Genomic DNA, 24,962 nt, shown 5'->3' on the forward strand with positions numbered 1-24,962 from the left:
ACTGCACATTTAAATATGTATACAAAAATGATAATAGAATGACTAATAACGTTGCCAAATAAATGTATTGGACATCTCTGTAAATGGGAGTGCAGAGTTCAGTTAGAGCAAATGACTGTCAGCTCTGAAGGTAACTATCCAATAGGAAGGTCATGTTACTTTTGGTGTAATTAATTAACGGAGATTGATTTAACGGGGGGGGGGGGGGGGGGGGGGGGGAGTGCTTACTTACTTTAATGTCAATACAAAAAATAAATAAAAAGGGGTGAAAGATGAAAAAGATTATGCATATACCGTGACTTTACTAAATTAAACTACAACAGCAAAATAACAAAAGCTTCACTATTAAAACACATACAAAAACAATAAGAATATACAAGTTTATTCAAACCATGCTTTGGATTCCTCTTCAGTCCAATCTGCTGGTGCTGTGGGGGAGGTGGAGGCGGTGGCGGGGGAGGGGGGGAATCCCGCTCATGGTTTATGATCACTCGGTCAACTGTTCCATAGACAGCCAAAGTGAGGCAATTGTACCATCCCTTCAGCACAAGTCCATCTGTATTAACCTAATTAAAAGGAAAACAAACACATCACTAAATAAAGATGAATGTTTCTTAGCATATTTCATGCATAAAAGAAAAATACATATTTTTCTTAAACTGCAACCAAATCAGACAATTGTTTTCTTATGTCAAAAGAAAACTGAGAAAAGGCTCATGATCATAAGCATATTGTTTACATGAGTTTAACCACTTCAATACTGGCCCCAATTCTGGACACTCCTCTCAGACAAGTAAAAATCTAGTTTGTTAAAAAATTACTTGGACAATATATATATATATATATATATATATATATATATATATATATATATATATATATATATATATATATATATATATATATATATATATATATATAAACGGCAGAACGAGAGCATTAAGTCTAGTGTCAGACCTCCTGTGTAACACTTAACTGTTAACCTGTAAGGGCGTTTAAAGAGATGCATATGCAGAATTTTAAGTACCATAGTTTGGCGCCATCCCATGGGGGGACGCAATGTTAAAGTGTGACACGTTGGGTACCTCTTTATTTGGTGTTAAGTCTTTTACAAAAAAAATGGGGAATTATATGCGTTCGCATGTATGCACAGGGGCGCTTTAACCACTTCCAGCCCAAGCCAATTCTGGCATTCTTCTCCTACTTGTAAAAAAATATCTTTTGCTCAAAAATTACTCAGACCCCCCCCCCCCCCCCCACACACACACACACACACACACACACACACACACAATTTATTTATATTAGCAGAGACCTAGGAAATAAAATTCCAGTTGTTGCAATTTTTTATGTCACACTATTTGCACAGCAATTTTTGATTCCTAGACATCCCGCGTTGGGTGGGGCGTCGCATGTGACATTCACAAGTCAGGCCAAACAATTGGAACTGCTGGCAGTTTGTATCACATGCTGTATAATTCCTTGCTGATTGCAATTATAATTTCATTGTTTTATTAAATATTTGGTCAAATACTACACTGTGGATCTCCCTCATCTTAATTCCTTCCTTGGAGTCTATTTCGACTTAGGAATTTGGGGAGCTTTTGTACTCTGGATCGTGGTGTATGTGGCTCCTGTGTAGCAAGGCGCTTAGGGATTGCCTTGTGGGATCGCCTTGTGGGATCAGAGCAGCTGGTAAGGAGCTCATTTAACCATTTGTGACGAACCCTTTTGGGTAGCACTTTGCGTGGTGGTGTACATTTTTTCACCACAAGATAAAAGAAATGTCAATATATTATTGCACCTTAAACTTTGCACAATTTCTGCACATCACACATGTACCCGATTTATGCATTTCCTAATATGATAATGCACTTTTATTGTGTTTATTAAGAGATGCATTGATTTTTTTATAATGTTAGAGCACTCTAGAATATTGTTTTAAGTTTATTACACAACCTACCTAGATTGGTGGTTTGGATGCAGCAGTGCTTTGTTTCAATAATTTTTATTCAAATTTTCACAAAAAGGAGTACAAGTGCGTAACTATGAATTCGTACACTATAAATTAAAGCGGGAGTCCACCGGGACTCCGCGTTTTTTTTTTTTTTTTTTTTTTTTAAAAGCCAGCAGCTACAAATACTGCAGCTGCTGACTTTTAAATAGTGACACTTACCTGTCCAGCGCGCCCACGATGTCGGCACCCGAAGCCGATCGCTCGCTCGTCTGTCAGGTCCTGCCGCCGCCATCTTGGGTATGGGAATCAGGAAATGGAGCCTTTCGGCTTCATTTCCCGGTTCCCTACTGCGCATGCGCGAGCCGCGCGGCGCAATCCGGACGGTCCCCGCTGCCTCTGGGAGCTGTGTGTTTCCCAGCAGGCAGCGGGGCACTTGCTGAAGGGGGCGGGCGCTTGCGGAAAGGGGCGTAACGTACGCCCCTTTCCGCAGAGAGCTAGCCCAGAAGTGGGTGCAGTTACCTGGATTATCCAGGTAACTGCACCCCCCCTCCCCCCTGAAAGGTGCCGATTGTGGCGCCGGAGGGGGGGGGGGGATTCCGATGAGCGGAGGTCCATTTTAGGGTGGACCTCCGCTTTAACGCAATGTATAATTATCCAAACTTATGCAGAACAAAGGATCATCTCTTTCAAGGTACGTTCCTTCAATTGGGGGTCTCTGCTGAGGATATTGTTGGTATTTTCCGTATCTCTATAGGGTGTCCCCCGCATTCATTTGTCATTCTAAATCTAACATTATCAAAATGCTTCTCAATCTTCATGTATTTTTGACCAAATTATCGCACATAAGTTCAAATTAATCAGCTTATGACACTCAATGTACAGATATGCCGAGTGTCTGATATTAGATGCAGCAGTCCTTAACATTATTTGCTACTTAGTTCATTCATTAAGGTGATTTCAACATTTTTACCAAGCACACTATTATTGTTTGGGTTATTAGTCACCAGTATTGCCTTCTGATTTTTCCTAAGCTGATCTCTCTACATGACTTACAGTGTGTGCTGTGTCGGTGTGGAGGCGGTCATCTTAGGTAGAAGCAGGGTTTTGGTTCATCATGTCAGACTCCAGCAAGGAGAACATTGAGCAACACAGTAGTGACATCACTAAATCTCTTAACACTGGTAGCCACATGAGGCTCTAAGCACAGAAGTTCCTAGAGATCCTCATATACCAGGTAATGCACTGCTAGGGGTTGTAAAGTTATAAGTTTTTTCACCTTAATGCATTCTATGCATTAAGGTGAAAAAACATCTGACAATTCTGGCCCCAGCCCCCCCGCAAGTCCCACCCTCGTCCCCGACATGCTCTTCGCCGAGCAGCCTGGCCGCTGATTGGTTACAGTGAATGGATTGAAAGCGGAGCAGCCATTGGCTCACACTGCTGTCAATCACATCCAATGATGAGGCACGCCGGGAGGCGTGGCCGAGTGATACAGTGAGCGGCTATCGCCACCGGCTGTATCACGGGAGCGCGATCGCAAGCACTCCACATCATGCAAGGGAGCTTGCATGAAGTTGTGGAGTCCTTGCAGGATGGAGCCGAGACAGCCGCCGAGGGACCCCAGAAGACCAGGTTTGGGGCCACTGTGCAAAACGAGCTGCACAGTGGAGGTAAGTATAACTTTTTTTTTTTTTTTTAAATAACAAATAAGTTAAATATTCCTTTACAACCCCTTTAAGGAGGAATCGCAGACAAAAAGGTAAATTTTTCAGTCTCTCAAGCACTACTAACATTTAAAAAAGGTCACTATATCACAGAAAATCATCACTGTTTGAGTTGAGTCCACTTTAAAGCTCAACTCCATACAAAACCTTTTTTTTTTTTTCATAGAAGGTTTAAAGCTTAAAATTAAAAGTCTCGGGTTTTCTTTTCTATAAAAATAACAAACACGTTATACTTGCCTGCTCTGTAAAATGGTTTTGAACAGAGCTGCCTGGATCCTTCTCTTCTTGGGTCTGTCTTCGGTGCTCCTGGCCCCTCCCTCCTGCTGAGTGGCCCCACAGCAAGCAGCTTGCTATGGGGGCACTCAAGCCAAGCTGCAGCTCTGTGTGAACATGCAGACAGAGCTGCTGTTCGACCCTGCCCCCTCTCTCTCCTGACTGGCCAACTGACTGATTGTCAAGAGTGGGAGCCAATGGTGCCGCTTCTGCGGCTCAGCCAATAAGAAGACAGAGTCCTGGATGGCCGAGGCACTTGTGATGCTGGATAGAGATACATCGCAGACAGGTCAGTTTATAATCACATAACACATCTTTATCAAGTTTATCCATTATGGAAAAGCAGCAGACTGTGAAAGGTTTTGTATGGAATTGCTTGTACATTATTCTAACAAATTTTTGAAACTGAAAAGGTTTTGCTCCTTTATGAAGGATTTTGAAGAATGTGGCAAGCAAAAATCGAAAACTTACTTTTGTACTTGGTCGGAAGATAAGAGAGTTGTTTTCATCATATTCCAAACTGTTAATAAATGCAAAAAAAGTTAACATTACATATGACCTACATCATATCTATACTAGCAGTTGCACATCTGACTTAAAAAAAAAAAAAAAAAAAAACAGCCTAAAGTTGACTGCATTATCTGCCTTTTACAAGACAGGAAAAATTGAAGAGGTAGAGCCCACTGTACAATCCAAAAGGGGATTGGCAGATGTGCTTGTGTTTATGTGACATTGCTATATACTCTCAGAACTTTGAGACATTGGGGGTTATTTACGAAAGGCAAATCCACTTTGCACTGAAAGTGAACTTGGAAGTGCAGTCGTTCTAAATCTAAGGGGTAGATCTGAGATGAGTGGAAGCCCTGCTGATTTTATCATCCAATTATGTGCAAGCTAAAATGCTTCCTTGCATGTCCCCCTCAGATATACAGTGACTTTACTTCCAAGTGCGCTTGCAGTGCAAAGTGGATTATCCTTTAGTAAATAACCCCCATTGTAACTACTCACCCATGACACGCAAACGAAAACAGTAAGGCTCAGACACAGTACAGCTAAATAATATAAATACATTATTTAAAAAAAGTATTTGATCCCTGCCAATTTTGTACATTGCCCACCAACAAAGAAATGGTCAGTATATAACATTTTAATGGTAGGTTTATTACAACAGTGAGAGACAGAATAATAACCAAAAAAATCCAGAAAAACTAATTTCAAAAAAGTTACTAATTGATTTGCTTTTTAATGAGTGAAATAAGTAATTTGATCCCCCATCAGCAAGATTTCTGCCTCCCAGATGTCTTCTATACAGGTAAAGAGCTGAGATTAGGAGTGCTCCTAACATCAGCTGGTTAGGCTTCTTTCACATGGGCTTTCTGATCAAGTCCGCCTGTCAGTTTTTTTCAGGCAAACCTGATCAGACAGTCCATTCACTCCTATAGAGTGGCGGATGTCAGTGGTGATATGTCCGCCGACACCCGCTATGCGATTTTGTCCATTAAATCCAGACGGATGGTGACCCTATTTTCCTTCCGTCTGGCGGATGAGTGGAGACGGACGTATTATCCGACTGCTTTGCAGGGATCAGCAGAGCAATCCCCTGTGTGGACCGCCCAAATAAAAGGATCTTTACCCGGGTAAAAGACATCTGTCCACAGAAGCAAATCACATTCCAATCTCTCCACCATGGCCAAGATCAAAGAGCTGTCCAAGGATGTCAGAGACAAGACAGTAGACCTACACAAGGCTGGAATGGGCTGAAAGACCATCTCCAAGCAGCTTGGTGAGAGGGTGACAACAGTTGGTGCGATTATTGACAAATCGAAGAAAAACAAAATAACTGTCAATCTCCCTTGGTCTAGGGCTCCATGCAAGATCTCACCTCATGGAGTTTCAATGAACATGAGAACAGTGAAGAATCAGCCCAGAATTAGAGGAGAATCTTGTCAATGATCTCAAGGCAGTTGGGACCATAGTCACCAAGAAAATAATTGTTAACACACTACGCTGTGAAGGACTGAAATCATGCAGCCCCGCAAGGTACCCCCCTGCTTAAGAAAGCACATGTACAGGCCAGTCTGAAGTTTGCTAATGAACATCTGAATGATTCAGAGAACTGGGTGAAAAAGTGTTGTGGTCAGATGAGACCAAAAATCAAGCTCATTGGCATCAACTCAACTCGACATGTTTGGAGGAGGAGGAATGCTGCCTATGACCCCAAGAACACCATCCCCACCGTCAAACATGGAGTTGGAAACATTAGGCTTTTTGGGGTGTTTTTCTGCTAAGGGAACAGGACAACTTAAGCGCATCAAAGGGACGATGGACGGGGCCATGTGCTGTCAACTCTTGGGAAAGAACCTCCTTCCCCAGGGCATTGAAAATGGGTCGTGGACGGGTATTCCAGCATGACAACGACCCAAAACACATGGCCAAGGCAACTATGGTGTGGTTCAAGAAGAAGCACATTAAGGTCCTGGAGTGGCAAGACCTTAATCCCATAGAAAAATGGAGGGAGCTGAAACTTAGAGTTACTAAGCGTCATGCAAGCCTGCAAACGTTAGAAAAACTCAATTACTTGCCATCTAGAGCAATTATTACATCGTAGGTGAGGTTGGAAAAAAAAAAAAAAAAAAAAAAAAAAAAAGACAAATCCAACCTGTGTGTGTGATTATATGTCAGTATTACATTGTATATCCCTGTATGTTGCGGTCGTTCAGGTGCTTATCTAATAGATTTTTACCACCGCCTGTGGAAGGGAATTCCATATCCTTGGTGCTTTTACAGTAAAGAACCCTCTATGTAGTTTAAGGTTAAACCTCTTTTCTTCTAATTTTAATGAGTGGCCACATGTCTCGTTATACTCCCTTCCGCAAAAAAAGTTTTATCCCTATTGTGGAGTCACCAGTATGGCATTTATAAATTTAAATCATATCCCCTATAGTTACATAGTAGAAATCTGACATTTCCCTGATGTATGGTAAAATCAGCATTTCTTTTCCTAGAAAATGAATTAGTACCTCCTAACGTTATATATTTTCTGAAAGCAAAGGCCCGTGAGATTAAAATCATGGCTGCTGTAATTTGGCACGAAACCCTGAAGTTTGCAGCAATACCTCACATGTGTGGTGCAATCACAGATTACATATGTGTGCTTGATCTACGTGTTTGTTTGCATTTGCGTGTGAGCATGGGGGGTTCTTTACAATCTTTTAGAATTAAACTTAACTTTTTTTCTTTTTTTTATATACATTCTCTTTCATTCAGCTTTATTGCTATGACAAGGGGTGAACATCACTCCTCGTGATAGCTTGGGCAGTGACAGGTACTTTTTATGGAGAGATCTGGGGTCCCTCAATTCCTTTTCTGCCCTCCAAGGCACCCACACAATACCAGCCAGAGAAACACTGCACTATAAAAAGGGACAAGATCTATGCCACTTCTGGCTTTATCAGAGAGGAGATGGAAGAGTGGTTATTCCTCCCTCTCATATGCGGGCAGCCTAACCGCTTAAAACGGTCCAGGGCTCCCCTGTGGTGGTGGGGGGGGGGGGGGGGGCCCTGCTGAGTCATGTAATAGTGATTGGGTGGCTGTAGCGCTGCTTGGATCACTTATCTGAAAATGATTACAGGATCATAGCTGCAGCGATGGTCCTGATATAACCACTTGCCCTTGAGGCCAAATATATACATACACACACATAGAAAGTGGTTAAAGCAAACTTTAACGGGGCAAAAGAAAAGAAGTATAAATATTATATACAAAATTAAGTGGCACCCTTGCTGAGCAGCTGATCTACTGTGTTTAGAACGCAGCAGGGCAGATGCTTGGCAAGGGTCCCAGAAGCAAGTGGGGATTACTGGAGAAGGGATGTCTACTTCAGCGATTTCCAGCATCAAGGGGCATTGGCCAGGTATGGTATATACAGATTCACATTGGTTCAAGGAGTACACCGTGCCTAGACTCACTTTCAATGTACAAGAATCGGCCTTCCTGGAGTTTGGCCTCATTTAAAAGAAATTTACCAGTGCAGACTTTTCAGCTCCCCCAGTGCAAAACGGAGCACAGCCAAGCATGATTTTTTTTTTTTTATACCACAAGTTTTGCATGGAAATACACCAGTTGCCTCTCTGGATCTACTGATAGTTTTGATTCTGGGTTTTCACTACAGGTCACCTTTGCTTACACACTTTTTCATATGCTTGGATTAAATTAAAAAGTTAGAGAAGTTCACTTTAAACCTGACAGGTTCTTGTTGATAAAATTAGAAGATCTTCAAGATCAAAATAAGAAATAATAATACCACCCACCTTCCGAGTCTGTCAAATACGGTGGCACTTGGCTTGCTGACATTGTTGAAGAAAAAGTCTAAATGAAACGTGTGTGGAGAGGTCTCACTGTAACAAAAAAAAAAAATATATATATATATATATATATAGATATAGTAGAGATAGATAGAGATATACATATCACAAATTACCATATATGCCTTTTTTTGCTAGTAATAATGATTTGAGTGAGCAGCTGTCTTGGGCAACTCATAGCTACCAATCAGATTCAAACCTGGAAAATAACCAGTGGAGGTAGAAAGTTTTTACTGTACAATTTTAGATAAGGAAGACATCTGTAATAATTATTTTAGTGCTCACCAACTGCCACAGAGGATCTGTGTCCTCACTACAACTGCACATGCAAACAAATACTGAAATCTAGGACATCCTGCAGGTGAAGTATTAGACCCCTTTCACATGGAGGCATTTTTCAAGCACCTCAAAGGGCTAAAAGTAGCACCTGAAAAGCGCTACCCCCCCCCCCCCCCCCAGTGTGAAAGTAACCGTAAGAATATTAGAGGCGATTAACTTTTGTGGAGATTTCCTGTTCACTGATTTATACAGCGATAATGAATTCAGAATGGGAAAAGAATCTCTGTTAACAGTAAAATAAGAGTTAACTATCGTTGATTCATTTTTAGAAGTACATGCTCCAGGCCTGGGAAGGAAGGGGATAAGAATAACAGTTCTGAAACTTCCAGTTTCAAAGGCTTGTCAGCAACTATTTTTCTATCCTGATGGGTTCCTTTAAAGTAGTCCTAAGGGCTCAGCATTCTCTACCTTAATGCAATCACAGCATTTAAAAGCTAAAAAAAAAATGCTCCACTACAATTACACTAGCCCCCAATCACTTACCTGTTGTCCTTGTCACCACAGCTGGGTCCTTCGCAATTTACACATTTCTCCCAAACTTCCTGGTTGTAGAGGAGAAGTGAGTTGCAACTCTTTGTCAGGACTGGGGGGAGGGAGCGGGGATAAGACTCCTGGGTGCTATGTGCTCCAATGGATGCACACAGCACCTGCAGGGAGCTAGCATGCACATGTGTTTCCTTGCAGCCAGCTAAGCAACGCAAACAACTGATAATGGGATTGAAGGGCAGTTAGCAGTGGACCGGCCAGGCATAAAGGGAAGGTCCCATCCCAAAGAAGCAGAGATAGAGTGTGCCTCCACTGAAGCTTTAATGTTTGTTTCCATGACAACCCAACATCTTCAAAATCCAATTGTCACAGGGACAGAAAGTGAGGTGAAATCTTCTGAACAAGGGCACAGACAGCAAAAACAAACCTTACGGGGGTGTTAACCCTTCTCTATGCTAGCTATTCAATATAAAAAAAAAAGTGGAATTACACTTAAAATGTACATGTTCCAACTTATAAATTCTTAATACAAGGCAACCACATATTGTATTCGATCTGCCCGATTTTTAACAAGAAATGTAATTTTGACATATTTCATTGTTCTATGAAAACTTAACTCACCCATAGGCTCTGCTGTCTGGCAGGCTGCTATGTGCTCTAACTCCTGGCGGGATGACCCGAACCTCCGTGATGTAGACTACACATGGAAATCGGACCACGTCAACATTGTTGCTTTGCTACAAATGCAAATAAACAAGCAGGTTATATCTTAATAAAAAAAATAAGAAAAACATTGTAAGAGTGAGCCTCAGACATTCTAGTGCATGATTACACACAGGCAGAGACTTACTACTGAACACAAACATGCAGCTGCTCTTCACAAACCATTCCTAGATTTTGAAAAAAAATCCCATAACCATCATTAACCACTTGCTTACTGGGCACATAAACCCCCCTCAGTCCCAGACCAATTTTCAGCTTTCAGCGCTGATGCACTTTGAATGACAATTGCGCGGGCATACAACACTGTACCCAAATGAAATTTTTATCATTTTTTTCCCACAAATAGAGCTTTCTTTTGGTGGTATTTAGTTACAGCTCGGAGTTTTATTTTTTGCTAAACAAACAAAAAAAGATGCAAAAAAAAAAAAAAAATCATGTTTTAATAGTTTGTTATAAAATTTTGCAAACGGGTCATTTTTCTCCTTCATTGAAGTGCGCTGATTAGGCGGCACTAATGGCTGCATTGGTGGGCACTGATGGGCTGCACTGGTGGGCTGCACTGGTGGGCACTGATAGGCACAGATAAGGCGGCACCGATGGGCACAGATAAGGCGGCACTGATGGGCAAAGATGGGCACAGATAAGATGGCATGGATGGGTGGCACGGATAAGTGGCACGGATGGGCACTGATAGGTACCACTGATAGATGGGACTGATGGGCACTGATAGGTGGCTCTGATAGGTGGCACTGCTGGGCACTGATGGGCGGCACTGCTGGGCACTGATGGGCGGCACTGCTGGGCACTGATGGGCGGCACTGCTGGGCACTGATGGGCGGCACTGGGTCGCAGCACCTTTGAGGCAGATTGTGGGCACTGTGGGTGGCACTGCTGGATGGCACTGTGGGTGGCATTGTGGGTGGCACTGTAGGTGGCACTATGGGCACTGATGGGGGGCACTGATGGGGGGCACTTACTTTTATTCAGGATGGCACGGCGGTGGGCAGGTGGGCACTGGCAGGGGGCAGGTGGTCAGCTGTATTGCTGGCCGTGATCGGGACTGATGTCCCGATCACGGCCGCCGGTGATCGGCTTTTTTTTTCTCTCCTCGCGCTGTCAGCGCGAGGAGGAATAATAGCCGATTACCGGCTCCGTTCTATCACATGATCAGCTGTCATTGGCTGACAGCTGATCACGTGATAAGGGGTCGGGATCGACCCCTTGCACGGATCGGTGATCAGGCGAGTCTCACGGACTCGCCGATCACAGAGCGCGCCGCGCGCGCCCCTCAGGGGGCGCGCAGGCCGCTCGTATCCGGTGACGACGTCAATAGACGTAGTCCCGGAAATGTAGGTCCGCGCTAATGCCGTCATTTGGCAATAGCGCGGATCTGTAGTGGTTAAAAGATAAGTACACCTTTTGAAAAAAATAAATGCATTTTTTTTATTTATTTATGTGCAGGTAAAAAAAAAAAAAAAAAGTGCATTTATTATTTTTTTTGTTATAAGAACCTGGAAAGCATTGCAGCAGCGATCAGCATATCATTGATGCCATGCAGGTTTCCTGCAGACTGTCAGTGTATCGGCTTGTGCGTCCTTTGCAAGCCGATACATTTTGACAGGAAGATTCAATGATAGTTCATTGAAAACCACAAGCCAACAGCCGCAAAGGCTGTCGGACCTTGTTGTTTTCCATTCACAGAGAACTGTGAATAACGCAGCCGGGTGGGCGGAGCCCCACTCAGCCACGTTTTTTTTTTTTTATTGTGGCAGCAGACACAGGGAGAAGATCCCTGATCTGCTGTCACAGCATGGATCGGGGGGCAGTGAATTCATTTCATGTTACACCCTGAATATGGGCGTAACATGTTATGAAAGGTGAACAAATCCTTTAAATCTGTATTCACATGAACAACCTATAGTAGCATTTCAAAATGTAAGATTCTGAACTTCCGGATCACATTGCTGCAGCAAACCAAGCCAAAAGTGGGAGAGGGTACTTGTCAAAACCTGGTACCCCTCCCCCACAAAGGTGCCAAACGTGGCAGCAGAAAGGAGGAGGCGGCGGCGGCAGACAAGTGGAGCTTGCCCTTTTGGGCAGAGCTCTGCTTTAAGGTGGATCTAAACTCTTATCCTTTACAGCCAAGGAAGCGGTCATCTTAGCCTCAGTTTGATCCACAGTTACCATGGTGCTGCACATGTGATTAGTTAGGGGAAGGAGAGGCAGGCAAGACATAGCGTGTCTCTTCTACATTAAAGTGGCTGTAAAGTCAGGTTTTTTATCTTAATGCATTAAGATAAAAAGTCTTCTGTTTTCAGCAACCCTCCTCGGCCCCCCTAATACTTACCTGAGCCCCATCTCTATCCAGCAATGTTCACGAGTGTCAGCTGTCTCTCCCTCCTGATTGGCTGAGACACAGCAGCAGCACCATTGGCTCCTGGTGCTTGCTGTGGGGGCACTCAACAGGAGGGAGGGGCCAGGGTCACAGAAGAGGGACCTGAGAAGAGGAACATCCGGGCTGCCCTGTGCAAAACCATTATACAGAGCAGGTAAGTGCCGGTTCACACAGGGGCATCACGACTTGCAGCGCGACTGCCTCAGGTGCCCTGGACACGACAGCAGTGGCGACTTGCAAAATGATTTCTCTATAGAGGTCAATGCAAGTCACCCCCAAAGTTGTACAGGAACCTTTTTCTAAGTCGGAGCGACTGGAGTCACTCCGATTAGAACGGTTCCATTGTACAGAACAGGTAAGTCGCCTGACAAGTCGCCCCTGTTTGAACTTGCTCTAAGTATAACATTTTTTTTCCTATAAAAATAAATACGAGACTTTACAATCCCTTTAAAAATTCCAAACAGGATCACTTGTCCGTGGCAACCAATCAGCTTCTAGCATTCATTTTCAAACTCAAAGGACACATTCACCTTTTGAAACACGTTACAAATCCACTCGCCCCCGCACCCCTCCAACTCCCCATTGTGACATGCAGCGGGGGATCTTCTGTCCCCGCACGTTGTCACAATCTGCAATTAATGTGGCTGTGCGTGGCTCCGCCCACATCAGAGTCCTGTGAATGGAAACCTACAAGATCCGGCAGCTGTTGGCTTGTAGTTCATTGACGCTTCCTGTGAGGCTACATTCACACCTCCGGCATTTTGAATCTGGGAGATATGCCGCGATTCTGCCCGCGATATCAAAACGACACGGCGTGAATGACCAATTGCAGAACGCACATTTGAGATGCCAGTCACTTGAATGGCAAAAAAAAAAAAAAAAGTCGCAGTGTGGCTCTGGCGTGATAAATCACTGGAAAACCCGAATTGTGTGAAGCGTCACCCAAAAAAAAAAAAAGGTTCAGAAGCTACTTTTGGGTGCCATGCTTCACGTGATGTGGGTTACCGCGATTTATGGCTCGGCAGAACAGCTCAATTTAAATAAATGGCATCTCAGAATGTGCAATCTACGGGTTGTCGCTTACACCTCGGTGCTTTAAAAACGCAGGTAGAATTGCGACAAATCTGCCCGCGATTCAAAATGAAAGAAGTGTGAATGCAGCCTTATGGTGTAACGTATGTATGATTCTGCATTGCACACATGATCTGCTGATAGTGGCTGCAATGCTTTCCAGGCTCCCAATAAAAGAAATAAGAAATGCACTTTGTTTACCTGCAAAAAAGATTTGTATTTATTATTTTATTTTTAAAGCTTATCCTTTAAAAAGCTATAGGCTGATTGGTTACTCTGCTCAGCTGCTCCAGTCTTAGTACCCCCCCCCCCCTTAGTGATGTGTATATGATATTAGTGATCCCCCCCCCCCCCCAGGTATAGTGATGGGTGTACAGCACAAGCCTGCCCATGTCATAGGAGGAGGCAGCACTCTCAGGATATCAAGGCCTCAGGCCCTCCCCGCCTGCCCCGGTACACTACACACGCCTTCCCCGCTCCCAGGCAACACCGGCCATCCCCCCCGAGACCGCCGGACCCGTCCCCGGCCCGCTCCCTCCTCTCACCTCCGTGTTCTGGTGCTTGAAGGTATCTAAAAACAGCAGCTCCATTGCGGCCTCACCCGCCATGTTTGGTGTGGGCGGGCAGGTGAGTGGGCGTGGTTTCCGCTTAGTGGGAATCACATCCGAGCGAGAGTCGAAAGCAAATCCAATCCGATGTTGGATTGGTCTGGGACCGCCCCTTTGTGGAAAGTGTCGCCGGTCTGGAGAAGCTACCGCCGTGTTTTTGGTGGGATCATGTAAATGAAAACTGTCCTGGAATGATTTTTAACCACTTCAGCTTCCGGCTTTTTTTGGCACTTTTTTTTTGTAAAAATCTGTATTTTTTGATAGAGAATTACTTACAACCCTCAAACATTTTATATACATTTTTAGCAGAGACCCTAGAGAATAAAATGGCAATTGTTGCAATATTTTATGTTTTATGGTATGTTCACAGCTGCATTTAAAATGCTGTAAAAAATACACTTTCGCCCATGTTCACATTGACATATCAAAACGAATGCCAAATCGGAGCATGGGCACCGTCTGAAGCAATGCAACGCCAACTTTGCAATGCCGCACCGTTTCAAAAAAGTTGTTTCTGCACCACTTTTGTTGACTTTGGGAGCGTTTTTAATAGACATCTGTGCATGATCCCATGTAGAAGTCTGTCAAATCACCCCCTCAGTTGGACTGAAATGCCGGTTTGAAATTGTGTGAGTTCAGATGAATTCACACCATTTCAAACCCACCCTCAGTGTGAATGTTGGCTTAATCAATTTTAGTGCAAAAAATAAACACAATTTATAACTCAATTTTGTGGTAAAATATAAAAGATGATGTTACATTAAGTAAATAAATGCCTAACATGTCACGCTTTCAAATAGCGCACGCTCGTAGAATTGCGACAAACTACAATATGTAAAAATCTCCATAGACAACGCTTTAACATTTTTACAGGTTACCTGTTTAGAGCTACAGAGGAGGTCTAGCGCTGGAATTATTGCTCTCAATCTAACATTCCTAGAACAAACAGGGCCCTCCGATTCCTCCTGTATTGAAACTGTACTGTCTCCCCTTGTAAAGAGCTGTGCCAACTATTGGCACTATATAAATGCTGTATTATTTATTTATTTATTTAACATACTTATATAGTGCTGTCAATTTATGCAGCACTTTACATTCACATCAGTCCCTACCCTCAAGGAGCTTACAATCTAAGGTCCCTAAACTCACACTCAAATGCTAGGGCCAATTTAGACAGAAGCCAATTAACCTACCAGCAGGGCCGTCTTTAAGGCAGGGCAAAGGGGGCAGCTGCCATGGGCCCTGTCATTGTTGTGGGGCCCAAAGCAGCTGCCTCATACTTGCCAACTATCCCAGTTTACATTCCCTTGTCCCTTGAAGTTTTAGTCCTGTGCTGCTACTACTGCCCAGCTCTGCCCTATTGTTGTGTACAGATGACTCACCCGCAGACCTGTGTTTATATGTAAATACTGACATTCATATGTAATTAGCAGTGACATGCATATGTAAATAGCTGAGGCCAACTGCATTGATATGTAAATAAAGGTGGCATTCATAGGTTTATCATGCCCCCTTGCAGTGAGGAGAAGATGTGCTGTAACCTATAGCAACCAGTGAGCAGTATTACTGTACAGCAATCTCTAGCAGCCAATCAACAAGCAGAAATGTGCTGCAACCTCTAGCAACTAATCAGTCAGCCTTAAGGAGTGCTGTAACCTCTAGCAACTAGTCAGTAAGCAGTAATGGTGTGCTGTAACCTCTGGCAACCAGTCGCAATTGCTGCCTGATCTGATACACTAAACTGATTTTAGGTCTAGCTGCTATTTATTGTGTGTCTCAGAGAAGGTGGAGAGCGAAATTGCATTTTCCCAAAAAATCGCATTTGAAAGACTGCTGGGCAAATATAGTGTGACATAAAATATTGCAGCAATTGGCATTTTATTCCCTAGGGTCTCTGTTAAAATCTTTATATATATATATATATATATATATATATATATATATATATATATATATATATATATATATATATATATATATATATATATATATATATAATGTTTGGGGTTTCCAAGTAATTTTCTAGCAAAAAATATTGATTTTAACTTAAGAAAGAAGTGTGAGAAAAAGATTTGGACTTTAAGTGGTTAAACTTCCTGCATTTACACTTGAAAGCTTGGCAGACTGCCCAGAATATTTTTTTACACAAGAAGTTCTATCCCTTTGATCTAAGAAGTAAGCTCTAGTTACAATATTTCAAGTTCTAAACATGGCAGATTGCCCGGGATGCTTTCTTTTGACAGCTGAGTGAGCAGATAATCTCTCCACTTGTTTATATGAAAGAATCGCCTACTCTCAGCAGGAGAGATCTCAGGGGGGTGAATTGAGATCCTGTTTTTTTAACGATTAATCGTGCAGCTCTACTGCCTAGCGGATTGTGCCTGAACTTACCTTCTGTTATGTGTGTTAATTTATGCTCAAATCCCCATTTATTCTAATTTATTACCAAAACATTAAGGTAATTTATCACTAAACAGCCTTGTGTCTATTTCCTGATATTAATTCACAGAAGAGTTAAAGATATCCACACTTGTGTTCCTATAAATGCTTGCAGTAGCCCTCACTCAACCAGGTGTGCCTGAGAAGCAAAAGTTGTTACATAGTTACATAGTTGGTGAGGTTGAAAAAAGACACAAGTCCATCAAGTCCAACCTATGTGTGTGATTATATGTCAGTATTACATTGTATATCCCTGTATGTTGCGGTTGTTCAGGTACTTATCTAAGAGTTTTTTTGAAACTATCGATGCTCCCCTGCTGAGACCATCGCCTGTGGAAGGGAATACCAAATCCTTGCCACTCTTACAGTAAAGAACCCTCTACATATTTTAAGGTTAAACCTCTTTTCTTCTAATTTGAATGAGTGTCCACATGTCTTGTTAAACTCCCTTCCGCAAAAAAAGTTTTATCCCTATTGTGGGGTCACCAGTATGGTATTAATAAATTGAAATCATATCCCCTCTCAAGCATCTCTTCTCCAGAGAGAATAAGTTCAGTGCTCACAACCTTTCTTCATAACTAATATCCTCCAGACCCTTTATTACAGCGATGCCCAACCAGTGGCCCGGGGGCCGCATATGGCACGTGGAGCCCTCTGATGTGGCCCGCAACCTCCTGCTTTGGGATAGTGGGTTGGCAAGCCCAGATTGCAGGTTGCCTATCCGCTATGTCAGAGAATTCGTGTTGTGAATGAAGCCAGCAGCAGAGGAAGCAAGCAGTTGCGGAGCAGAGCTGCATAAGCCAATGCTTACTGTATAGCACCAGCTCCTGTCATAGATGGAGTGATACCAAATGCACTCTGCCTGGTACAGCAAGTTTATTACTAAAATCACAGTGCATATATGGACATATCTGTTCTGCAGTGGTTACTGGGCTGCTTTTAAACTGATCCAAAGGTGTAGCGCTGTGTACCTGCGGCTTACCTGCACTGAGCCATAGACTTCTGGTTTTCAGAAAGTGCACCACACCTGCAGGATATGATAGAATTCTATGGCAAAGTACAGCTAACCTGCAGGAAAGCCACAGGTAAAGTAGCCTTAGGCCCATTTAACATGATCTGTCTGACCCAGGGGTGGACTGACAACTCATGGGGCCCCCAGGCAATAGGAGATTATGGGGCCCCCGGCCAATAGGAGATTATGGGCCCCCCAGGCAATCCGAGATTATGGGGCCACACAGTATACACACACACAGTATACAATCACACAGTATACACATACATGTACACACAGTATACACAGACATGCTTCTATTGGCTGAGAAGGTACTGGAGAGGTGGGGCAGCTATAATCTCTGGATTTTTAGACCAAAAGGATAAGGTACATTTCAGAGACAGATGTAAAAAAAAAACACAGATTTTTACATACTTTCCCTGGTTTTACTGAGGCTGGCAATCCTGATGGGGCCCCCTAGTGGCACAGGGCCCTGGGGCAGTGCCCGAGTGGCCCAATGGTCATTCCGCCCCTGGTCTGAGCCAATCCGACCCTCCATTCACCTCTATGGAGCAGCAGATGTAAACAGACTTGTGTCCGTTTATACCTGCCTCCTTCCAATCCGATCTGCTAAAAAAAAAAAAAAAAAGTGGATCTGTCCCCTTCCATTTGATCAGATGAGAGGGCCCATAGAGTAGAGTGGGCTGTGTCTGTGTCTGCTTTGCATACGCAGAGTGGACGCAGAACTGTCATCTGCTCATTGTGGCCCCCGACTGGTTACTAAGTCGCTTAAGTGGCCCTTGCTCTTCAATTGGTTGGGCACTGCTGCTTTATTAAAAATTTAAATTTAAATGTATCACCACAAGATAGTGTTGTGGATGCAGATAGGAATGAGTGTGCCAACATCCTAAATATATTGCAAAATGTATTCAAAAGAAGGAAACCACCTAACACAACCATTACCACAGTGGAACAGATCAATCAAGAATGTTTCAAAATGAGATGATGTCAAATGGAAGGAGCAGCTAGTTGGTGGTAGAGACGTAGTGAAGAAAACTCTACATGTTACGTGCCCTTAAGCGCTTCTTCAGGAGCTTGCACTTTCCGTACTAGATTCCCCCAGAGGTTCTTCCCCCAGTGTATAAATTGCATTCATATTTTTACCACCCAAATGCATTATTTTACATTTTTCTACATTAAACCTCATTTGCCATGTAGTTGCCCACCCCATTAATTTGTTTGGATCTTTTTGCAAGGTTTCCACATCCTACGTAGAAGTTATAGCCCGGCTTAGCTTAGTATCTTCCGCAAATACAGAGGTTGAACGGTTTACCCCATCCTCCAGGTCCTTTATGAACAAATGAAATAGGATTGGTCCCAGCACAGAACCCTGGGGGACCCCACTACCCACCCCTGATCATTCCAAGTACTCCCCATTTATCACCACCCTCTGAACTTGCCCTTGTACCCAGTTTTCAATCCATGTACTCACCCTATGGTCCATGCCAACAGACCTTATTTTTTACAGCAAACGTTTATGGGGAACTGTGCCCAATGCTTTTGCAAAATCCAGATACACTACATCTATGGGCCTTCCTTTATCTAGATGGCAACTCACCTCCTCATAGAAGGTTAATAGATTGGTTTGGCAAGAACAATTCTTCACAATTCCCCCCCCCCCTTCAAATGAAACTTGGGGAGGAGGAGGGTGACATCAGCAGGCACAGGCATCATAGACATCCCTGGACCCCTGCTGTGGTGAGGTACCACCAAAAACAAGTGCCAGCTATTCAAAAACTCCCAAACCCGGCAGGCTTCAGAACGGTGCATGCGCAATAGCTCTGTCAGCCTGCAACCATCTATTGGCTAGACATGGCATGTGTCAGTGGGCACAATCTTCAGCTGGGATCTCAGTGCGTTGTGCCCACTGGGTCAGCATGTTGCAGGGTCACTGTCCTGCTACTTGGCAGCAAAACAACATGAAGGATCTTGATGTCACAATGCAGAGGTGCTTCCTGGTGCTCAGAGCATCCATAAGGACTAGAAAATGAAAGCTGCTTCAAATTCCATCCATCCATCCATCCAGGTCAGTCAGACGTTCCCTCAGATGTATTGTGCTATACTGAGCCAAATATGGATGAGGAGGGAGGACAGATAGAGTGACTGAGCAGGAGCAGAGACTGACCCCCTCCTGTACTCTGCTTGCAAAGCCTCTGACCCCTGTACCCTGTCCGCACAGCATCTGACCCCTGTACCCTGTCCACACAGCCTCTGACCCCTGTACCCTGTCTGCACAGCCTCTGACTCCTGTATTCTGTCTGCACAGCCTCTGACCCCTGTACCCTGTCTGCACAGCCTCTGACCCCTGTACCCTGTCAGCGCCACCTCTGACCCCTGTACCCTTCTGCACAGCCTCTGACCCCTGTACCCTACTGCACAGCCTCTGACCCCTGTACCCTGTCTGCACAGCCTCTGACCCCTGTACCCTGTCTGCACAGCCTCTGACCCCTGTACCCTGTCTGCACAGCCTCTGACCCCTGTACCCTGTCTGCACAGCCTCTGACCCCTGTACCCTGTCTGCACAGCCTCTGACCCCTGTACCCTGTCCGCACAGCCTCTGACCCCTGTACTCTGTCCACACAGTCTCTGACCCCTGTAGTCTGTCCGCACAGCCTCTGACCCCTGTACTCTGAAAAAATAAGAAATATGTTTTTTGAGTTTTGTTTAACTTAAACACATTGCTAATAGCACTAGTTATATGGTTAGGTCCATTCATACAGGGGCAACACGACTTTGAGCGAGACTTTGGGAGGCAACTTGGACACGACTTGAGTATGAATCACAGCACGACTTGAGGCAACTTACAAGGCAACTTGAAGTTGCTTCCAGGACAGGGGACTTTACCAGTGGCCAATCACATAATAATCAGCTCTGTGGGAGGGAGGGGTTTGCCTAGAAAACTATTTTTACTTCCTGGAAAGTTGCTTCAGTTAAGACAACGGATCAGACTTGGAAGCAACTTCTATTGAAATCAATGGGAACAAGTTGCCTAGAAGTCGGATTGAAGTAGTACAGGAACCTTTTCTGAAGTCGGAGCAACTTCAGTAGTGTACATTAAGACGGCTCTCATTCACTTACATTGATTTTATCATGTTGCGCGACTTGAGGCAACTTGGGGCGACTTCAAGTCGGATCCAAAGTTGCTCCTGTGTGAATGGACTTAGAGCCGGTTCACACTGCGGGCGATGCGAGGCGACACGACTCGCCTCGCCGCAGTGTGACAAGTCGCCCCCGTTCTGTACAATGGAACCGTTCTGAGAGGAGCGACTCGAGTCGCTCCGACTCAGAAAAAAGGTTCCTGTACTACTTCTGGGCGACCTCGGGGCGACTTGCATTGACTTCTATACAGAAGTCATCTGCAAGTTGCCGCTGAGGTCGCGGCAGGTCGCGGCGAGGCAAGTCGGTGTCGCCTCGCCTCGCCTGCAGTGTGAACTGGCCCTTATAGTTTACATATTGATATTTGCACTGTCTAGCACTGAAATCAGGCATTGTAGGTACTTTATTGCAGAGTCAGTAAAAAATTTCATGATTTTTGCCATCCATCCACATCTCATTACTACACCCCTCTAGCAAAAATCTCTGCACCCCCCTCCCTCCCTTCCCCCACACAACCCCTCTCCTTTGCCCTAATCTTTAGCTCCTCCACCCTCCCCAAAGCATCACCATCTTCCCCATGGTTACCTTTCTGGCTTTTCCATCCACTGCAGCAAAATATTCCTTTTCAGTGCACACTCATTGTCGGCTCCAGAACTTCCCCGACCAGGTAGGAGAATGGGAATCACACTTCAGCTCACCAATCTCTTCCCCCCCTCTGCTGCACTCTGCCAGACCAGCACTTGTCCCCCAAGCAGAGCAAGGAGGCTGTTGTAGGAGCTGTGGGAGAGTTTTTACTTTCACTTTCAAACACAGAAGCCAGGCAAAACAGTAAAGCGGGACAAACCTCCTGTACACCGGGACCGTGGGACAAAGGTGAAGATGCGGGAAAGTCACGCCCAATCCGGGACTGTTGGGAGGTATGGGATAAGGCTTCTTCTTTGTCTTTGTCTATCACACAGCATGCCTACATTTTTTACAAATATTTCTTATCTTAGATGATTTTCAGAAGGAGCTGTATTGGCTGACTGTAAAGTTTTTTGAACAATGTTAGAGTAAGTCCGCCCCAAGTGTGTCCCCATTAACATATCCTGCAAGAAGTACATGACTTCTGCTTCCAGTCACAAGAATACTTCTGATTCTGGTATTGGATTTGCTTAGGGAGAATTAACACCTGCAAATGAACCGACACTCCAATTAAATGTGAGAACTCCAGAGGGAGTTCCTGCGATTAGCTTGATAAAAAGCAAGATGAAGACGTCAAAACTGTAAGACACCACATCCCAAATATAGAAAATTCAGAATACAGGGCTGGAAGGTGAAAAACCTTGTGACATTTCTTACTCTATTTTGTTATTTCAGAATATAAAAGAGTCATACCATTAATCTCCCGAGTGGAACATGTCAAGAGTGGTAGTGCCTTATACACACATGTTTGAATAATCTATTTATCCTCTGTTATGGATGTATTATTGCTCTTTCTTTCTCATGTCTTTACTATTTTGTAATAAAATTCCTATATTTTTATATTACTTTTGGCGTTTTTGACCTCTATATTTGACACCGTTAAAAGTTCAGAGGTTTGTTAGCTGAATTTCCTGCGATTAGCTGTTGGAGGCAGCCCCATTAAAAGCAATTTGAGGCTGCTGGTTCCTACAACTGTGTAGCGCCGGGCTCCTGAAGAGCACGTGCTATGTTTTTGTCAATTTAAATGTTTCCTAAGACCATAGTTGGGTTTTAGGGTTAATTGTAGTAAATTATGGTCTCAGTATCAGTTTGGCTGGACTGTATTGTGCTCTGCCTGGCCATAGGTGTGGGTGTCACCTTTCGCAGGCATTGGAACGCAGTCTGGTTTGACGCATTCGGTGCCAATCTTTCTCGGAGCCAATCAGTGGGTGCATTGTCTCGCCCTGTATTCTGGGAGAGGGTACTTAAGGTGCTGAGGTAACGTTATTCGAGGTTTCTGCTCCAGAAGTATGTTCTGACTCCCTGGTCATGGTCCTCCTGACCAGCCCCCAGAGGCCCTCATGGCCATCCATTTCTGAGTCTCGGGGCTGGCTAGCCTGAGGCACAGTAACTGGAAGGAGGGTTCCAAGGTGGTCCATTGCCGTCTCGGTTTTGGAGAGGCCCAGCAACTGAAAACGAAACCAGGGGAGGACTCTTCAGAAGAGAGCCACGCACAAGGCTGGCTGCTCGGCAAGACCCTGGAAGCTAAGCTGGAAAGGACACCAGGTGAATCCATGCTCTTACGGTATCGCCGGACCGGCTGCAAGATACTGGTACCATATAAGAGTACTCTAATTTCATCCTTCAGTTACAACCAAGTCTGTGAGAGAGACTTTTTCATTCTAAAGTTCTACAACCGAGTCTGTGGCAGAGACTTTGCTTTATCTAAATCACCTGTCGTTTGCTAAGTTCACTAAAAGGGATTTATCCGATAGTTGTAATATCCAGTTGCGAATGGCGAATTCCCTGGATTGCATAGAGAGAGACATTCAAGTGTCAGCAGTTCCAAGAGTACCTGAGCTTTACTACCCATACCCTCTTTTCCCTACTGAGAGACTATGTTCTGTTCAACGTTTTGCAAATAAAAATCCCTAAAGTGGATCAAGTGTCAGTCTCTACAGTTCATTGGGCCATCTACCTCGGGAAACCCCTAGACGCACACAAGGTGAAGAAGGTAACGGTAAGCCCAAGAAAATAACCAGCCGCTCCTTCGGGGGTAAGTGCTACATGTGGGGGCTCGCAGTCCGGGATTTACTGTTACCCCTCGCAACGAAAAGAACTGTACATGTGAGTTTATGGGATAAAGGGTAGAAGTTTTTTTTGGACTGCGCCATTTTGTGAAAGGTGAAAAACATTCACTGTTGGGGCGTAAGCATGGGAGGAGCCCTGGAAAAGCCTGCGAGTTGCGCAGCCAGAGGAACCAGTGGGAGGAGTCTTGCCTGTTTCGTTTTCCCTGCACAAGGCACCGCGTGAGTGTATTGTAGGAGGAGAACGAAGCCAGTCGTGTTTTTGCTGTACGGACAAAAGTTTGATTGGAAGAAAAAGAATGTTTTCCGAGTTCCAGGGACATTGTCTGTTCCGGGACCCAGGATGCTGTCAGTAGGAGGTCCTAGGAGTGTGAGGTCGTCTGGTACCATGCTGACTAACATGGTGATCCGCCTGCTGCCATTTATCCTCTATACCTCCGGGGACATCAAGGCCCTCGGCATGCTTTGCGGAGGATGTGAGGGACTGGTCACAAGTCACCAGCCATTTGCCCGTTGCCAAAGATGCGGAGACTATTTGTTTAAATTGGAACATCCTACAGAGTCGCCTCGGGCCTACCACATGGACTGGGCCAGGGGGCGTAGCCACTGAGGAGTCCATTGTCTACACTCCGATGGTGAGGCCTTCAGCTTCTGCATCATCTACTGTTGCCGGTACTCTGGAAAAATACATTTCTTCTTCCTGTGTTAGAGAAGCTACCCCTGAGGTTATGGACATGGCTTTGTCCACCACCACTGCTACTGCTATGCCTGCTCTGGAGGATGTGGAGCGTGTAAAGACTTCCCGCTGATGCAGTAGAGGACCACCTCCCAGTCCGGCTGGACTTCATCAGAAGGAGGCGATTTACCTGGAGTAGCCAACACAGTCTACCGGTGAGAAATCTGGGGAAATGGTGGGGAGCGGGACTTTGAAAAGTTATTTGCTAGCAGAAGAGGTACAGGACTTTGATTCAGACTCTTCTTCTAACACTGGGGCCATTGATGAGTTGTTTGAAACAATGTCTCAAGAGTTGCTATGGGCCTGTGGGCATGATGTGGTCACTACCTGTGCTGACATTTCGGGCTGGCTAGCCCTTACTTCAGGGAGCATATCGCCACGGGTGTAAACCTCGACCACCGTTAATGTGACATTGCCAAAACCCATGAACTTGCCAATACTTAAGAGAGACTCTGCTGCTTTGGTGCATAAATCCCCACATTTGTGCATACCTCCCGGGGATGGAACTGCCCGAGCCCTGCCTAAACTTGCAAGGTCTCAGAGACTTTTAAACAAACCGGTGGTAATGGAGTATGGACTAGAGTTCCCATATGTGCCCAGGGAAATAATGGATGTGATTGAGGAGAATCGTGAGTAGTGGTACGCAGAGGACGTCTGGAACTACCATAAAGTTCCAAAGCCACTTCGCAAGAAAGCATTTTCTCCAGAAATGTATGAACGCTTTGTGGGTTGTCTACAGCACTGGAGCTACGGTCGGCATATCTATGCAGATAAAGTTGTCGTTTGCAGGCCAAAAAAAGACAGTGCGGTTTACTTTATAACAACCGTGGATGCGAAAGGAAGAGACTTGACTCTGCCAGATCCAAGATTTTACTGCTGAAGAGTTACTTGAACTGCGTGTCTTTTGAATGGAAGAAGAGTTTTTCTTCCCTTTTTGCTTTTCTTGAAAG

At 44.5% G+C, this 24,962-nt stretch overlaps 1 protein-coding gene across 1 annotated transcript in view; it reads right to left on the reverse strand.

Moving 5' to 3' along the window:
- VIRMA (vir like m6A methyltransferase associated) overlaps positions 1 to 13,968 on the reverse strand; it is a 60,299-nt gene extending 46,331 nt beyond the window's left edge. The window contains exons 1-5 of the mRNA XM_077493043.1: positions 13,878 to 13,968; positions 9,765 to 9,880; positions 8,265 to 8,351; positions 4,426 to 4,474; positions 392 to 566 (exon numbers count right to left, since the gene is read on the reverse strand). Coding sequence (XP_077349169.1) covers positions 392 to 566; positions 4,426 to 4,474; positions 8,265 to 8,351; positions 9,765 to 9,880; positions 13,878 to 13,940 — 490 coding nt within the window. The 5' untranslated portion in view covers positions 13,941 to 13,968. The remainder of the gene's footprint in view (positions 1 to 391; positions 567 to 4,425; positions 4,475 to 8,264; positions 8,352 to 9,764; positions 9,881 to 13,877) is intronic.
- Positions 13,969 to 24,962: the final 10,994 nt, after the last annotated feature.

Source organism: Lithobates pipiens, unplaced genomic scaffold (genome assembly GCF_037356315.1).
Source record: "Lithobates pipiens isolate NorthernLeopardFrog02 unplaced genomic scaffold, aLitPip1_a1.2 Scaffold_19, whole genome shotgun sequence".
Lineage (NCBI taxonomy): Eukaryota > Metazoa > Chordata > Amphibia > Anura > Ranidae > Lithobates > Lithobates pipiens.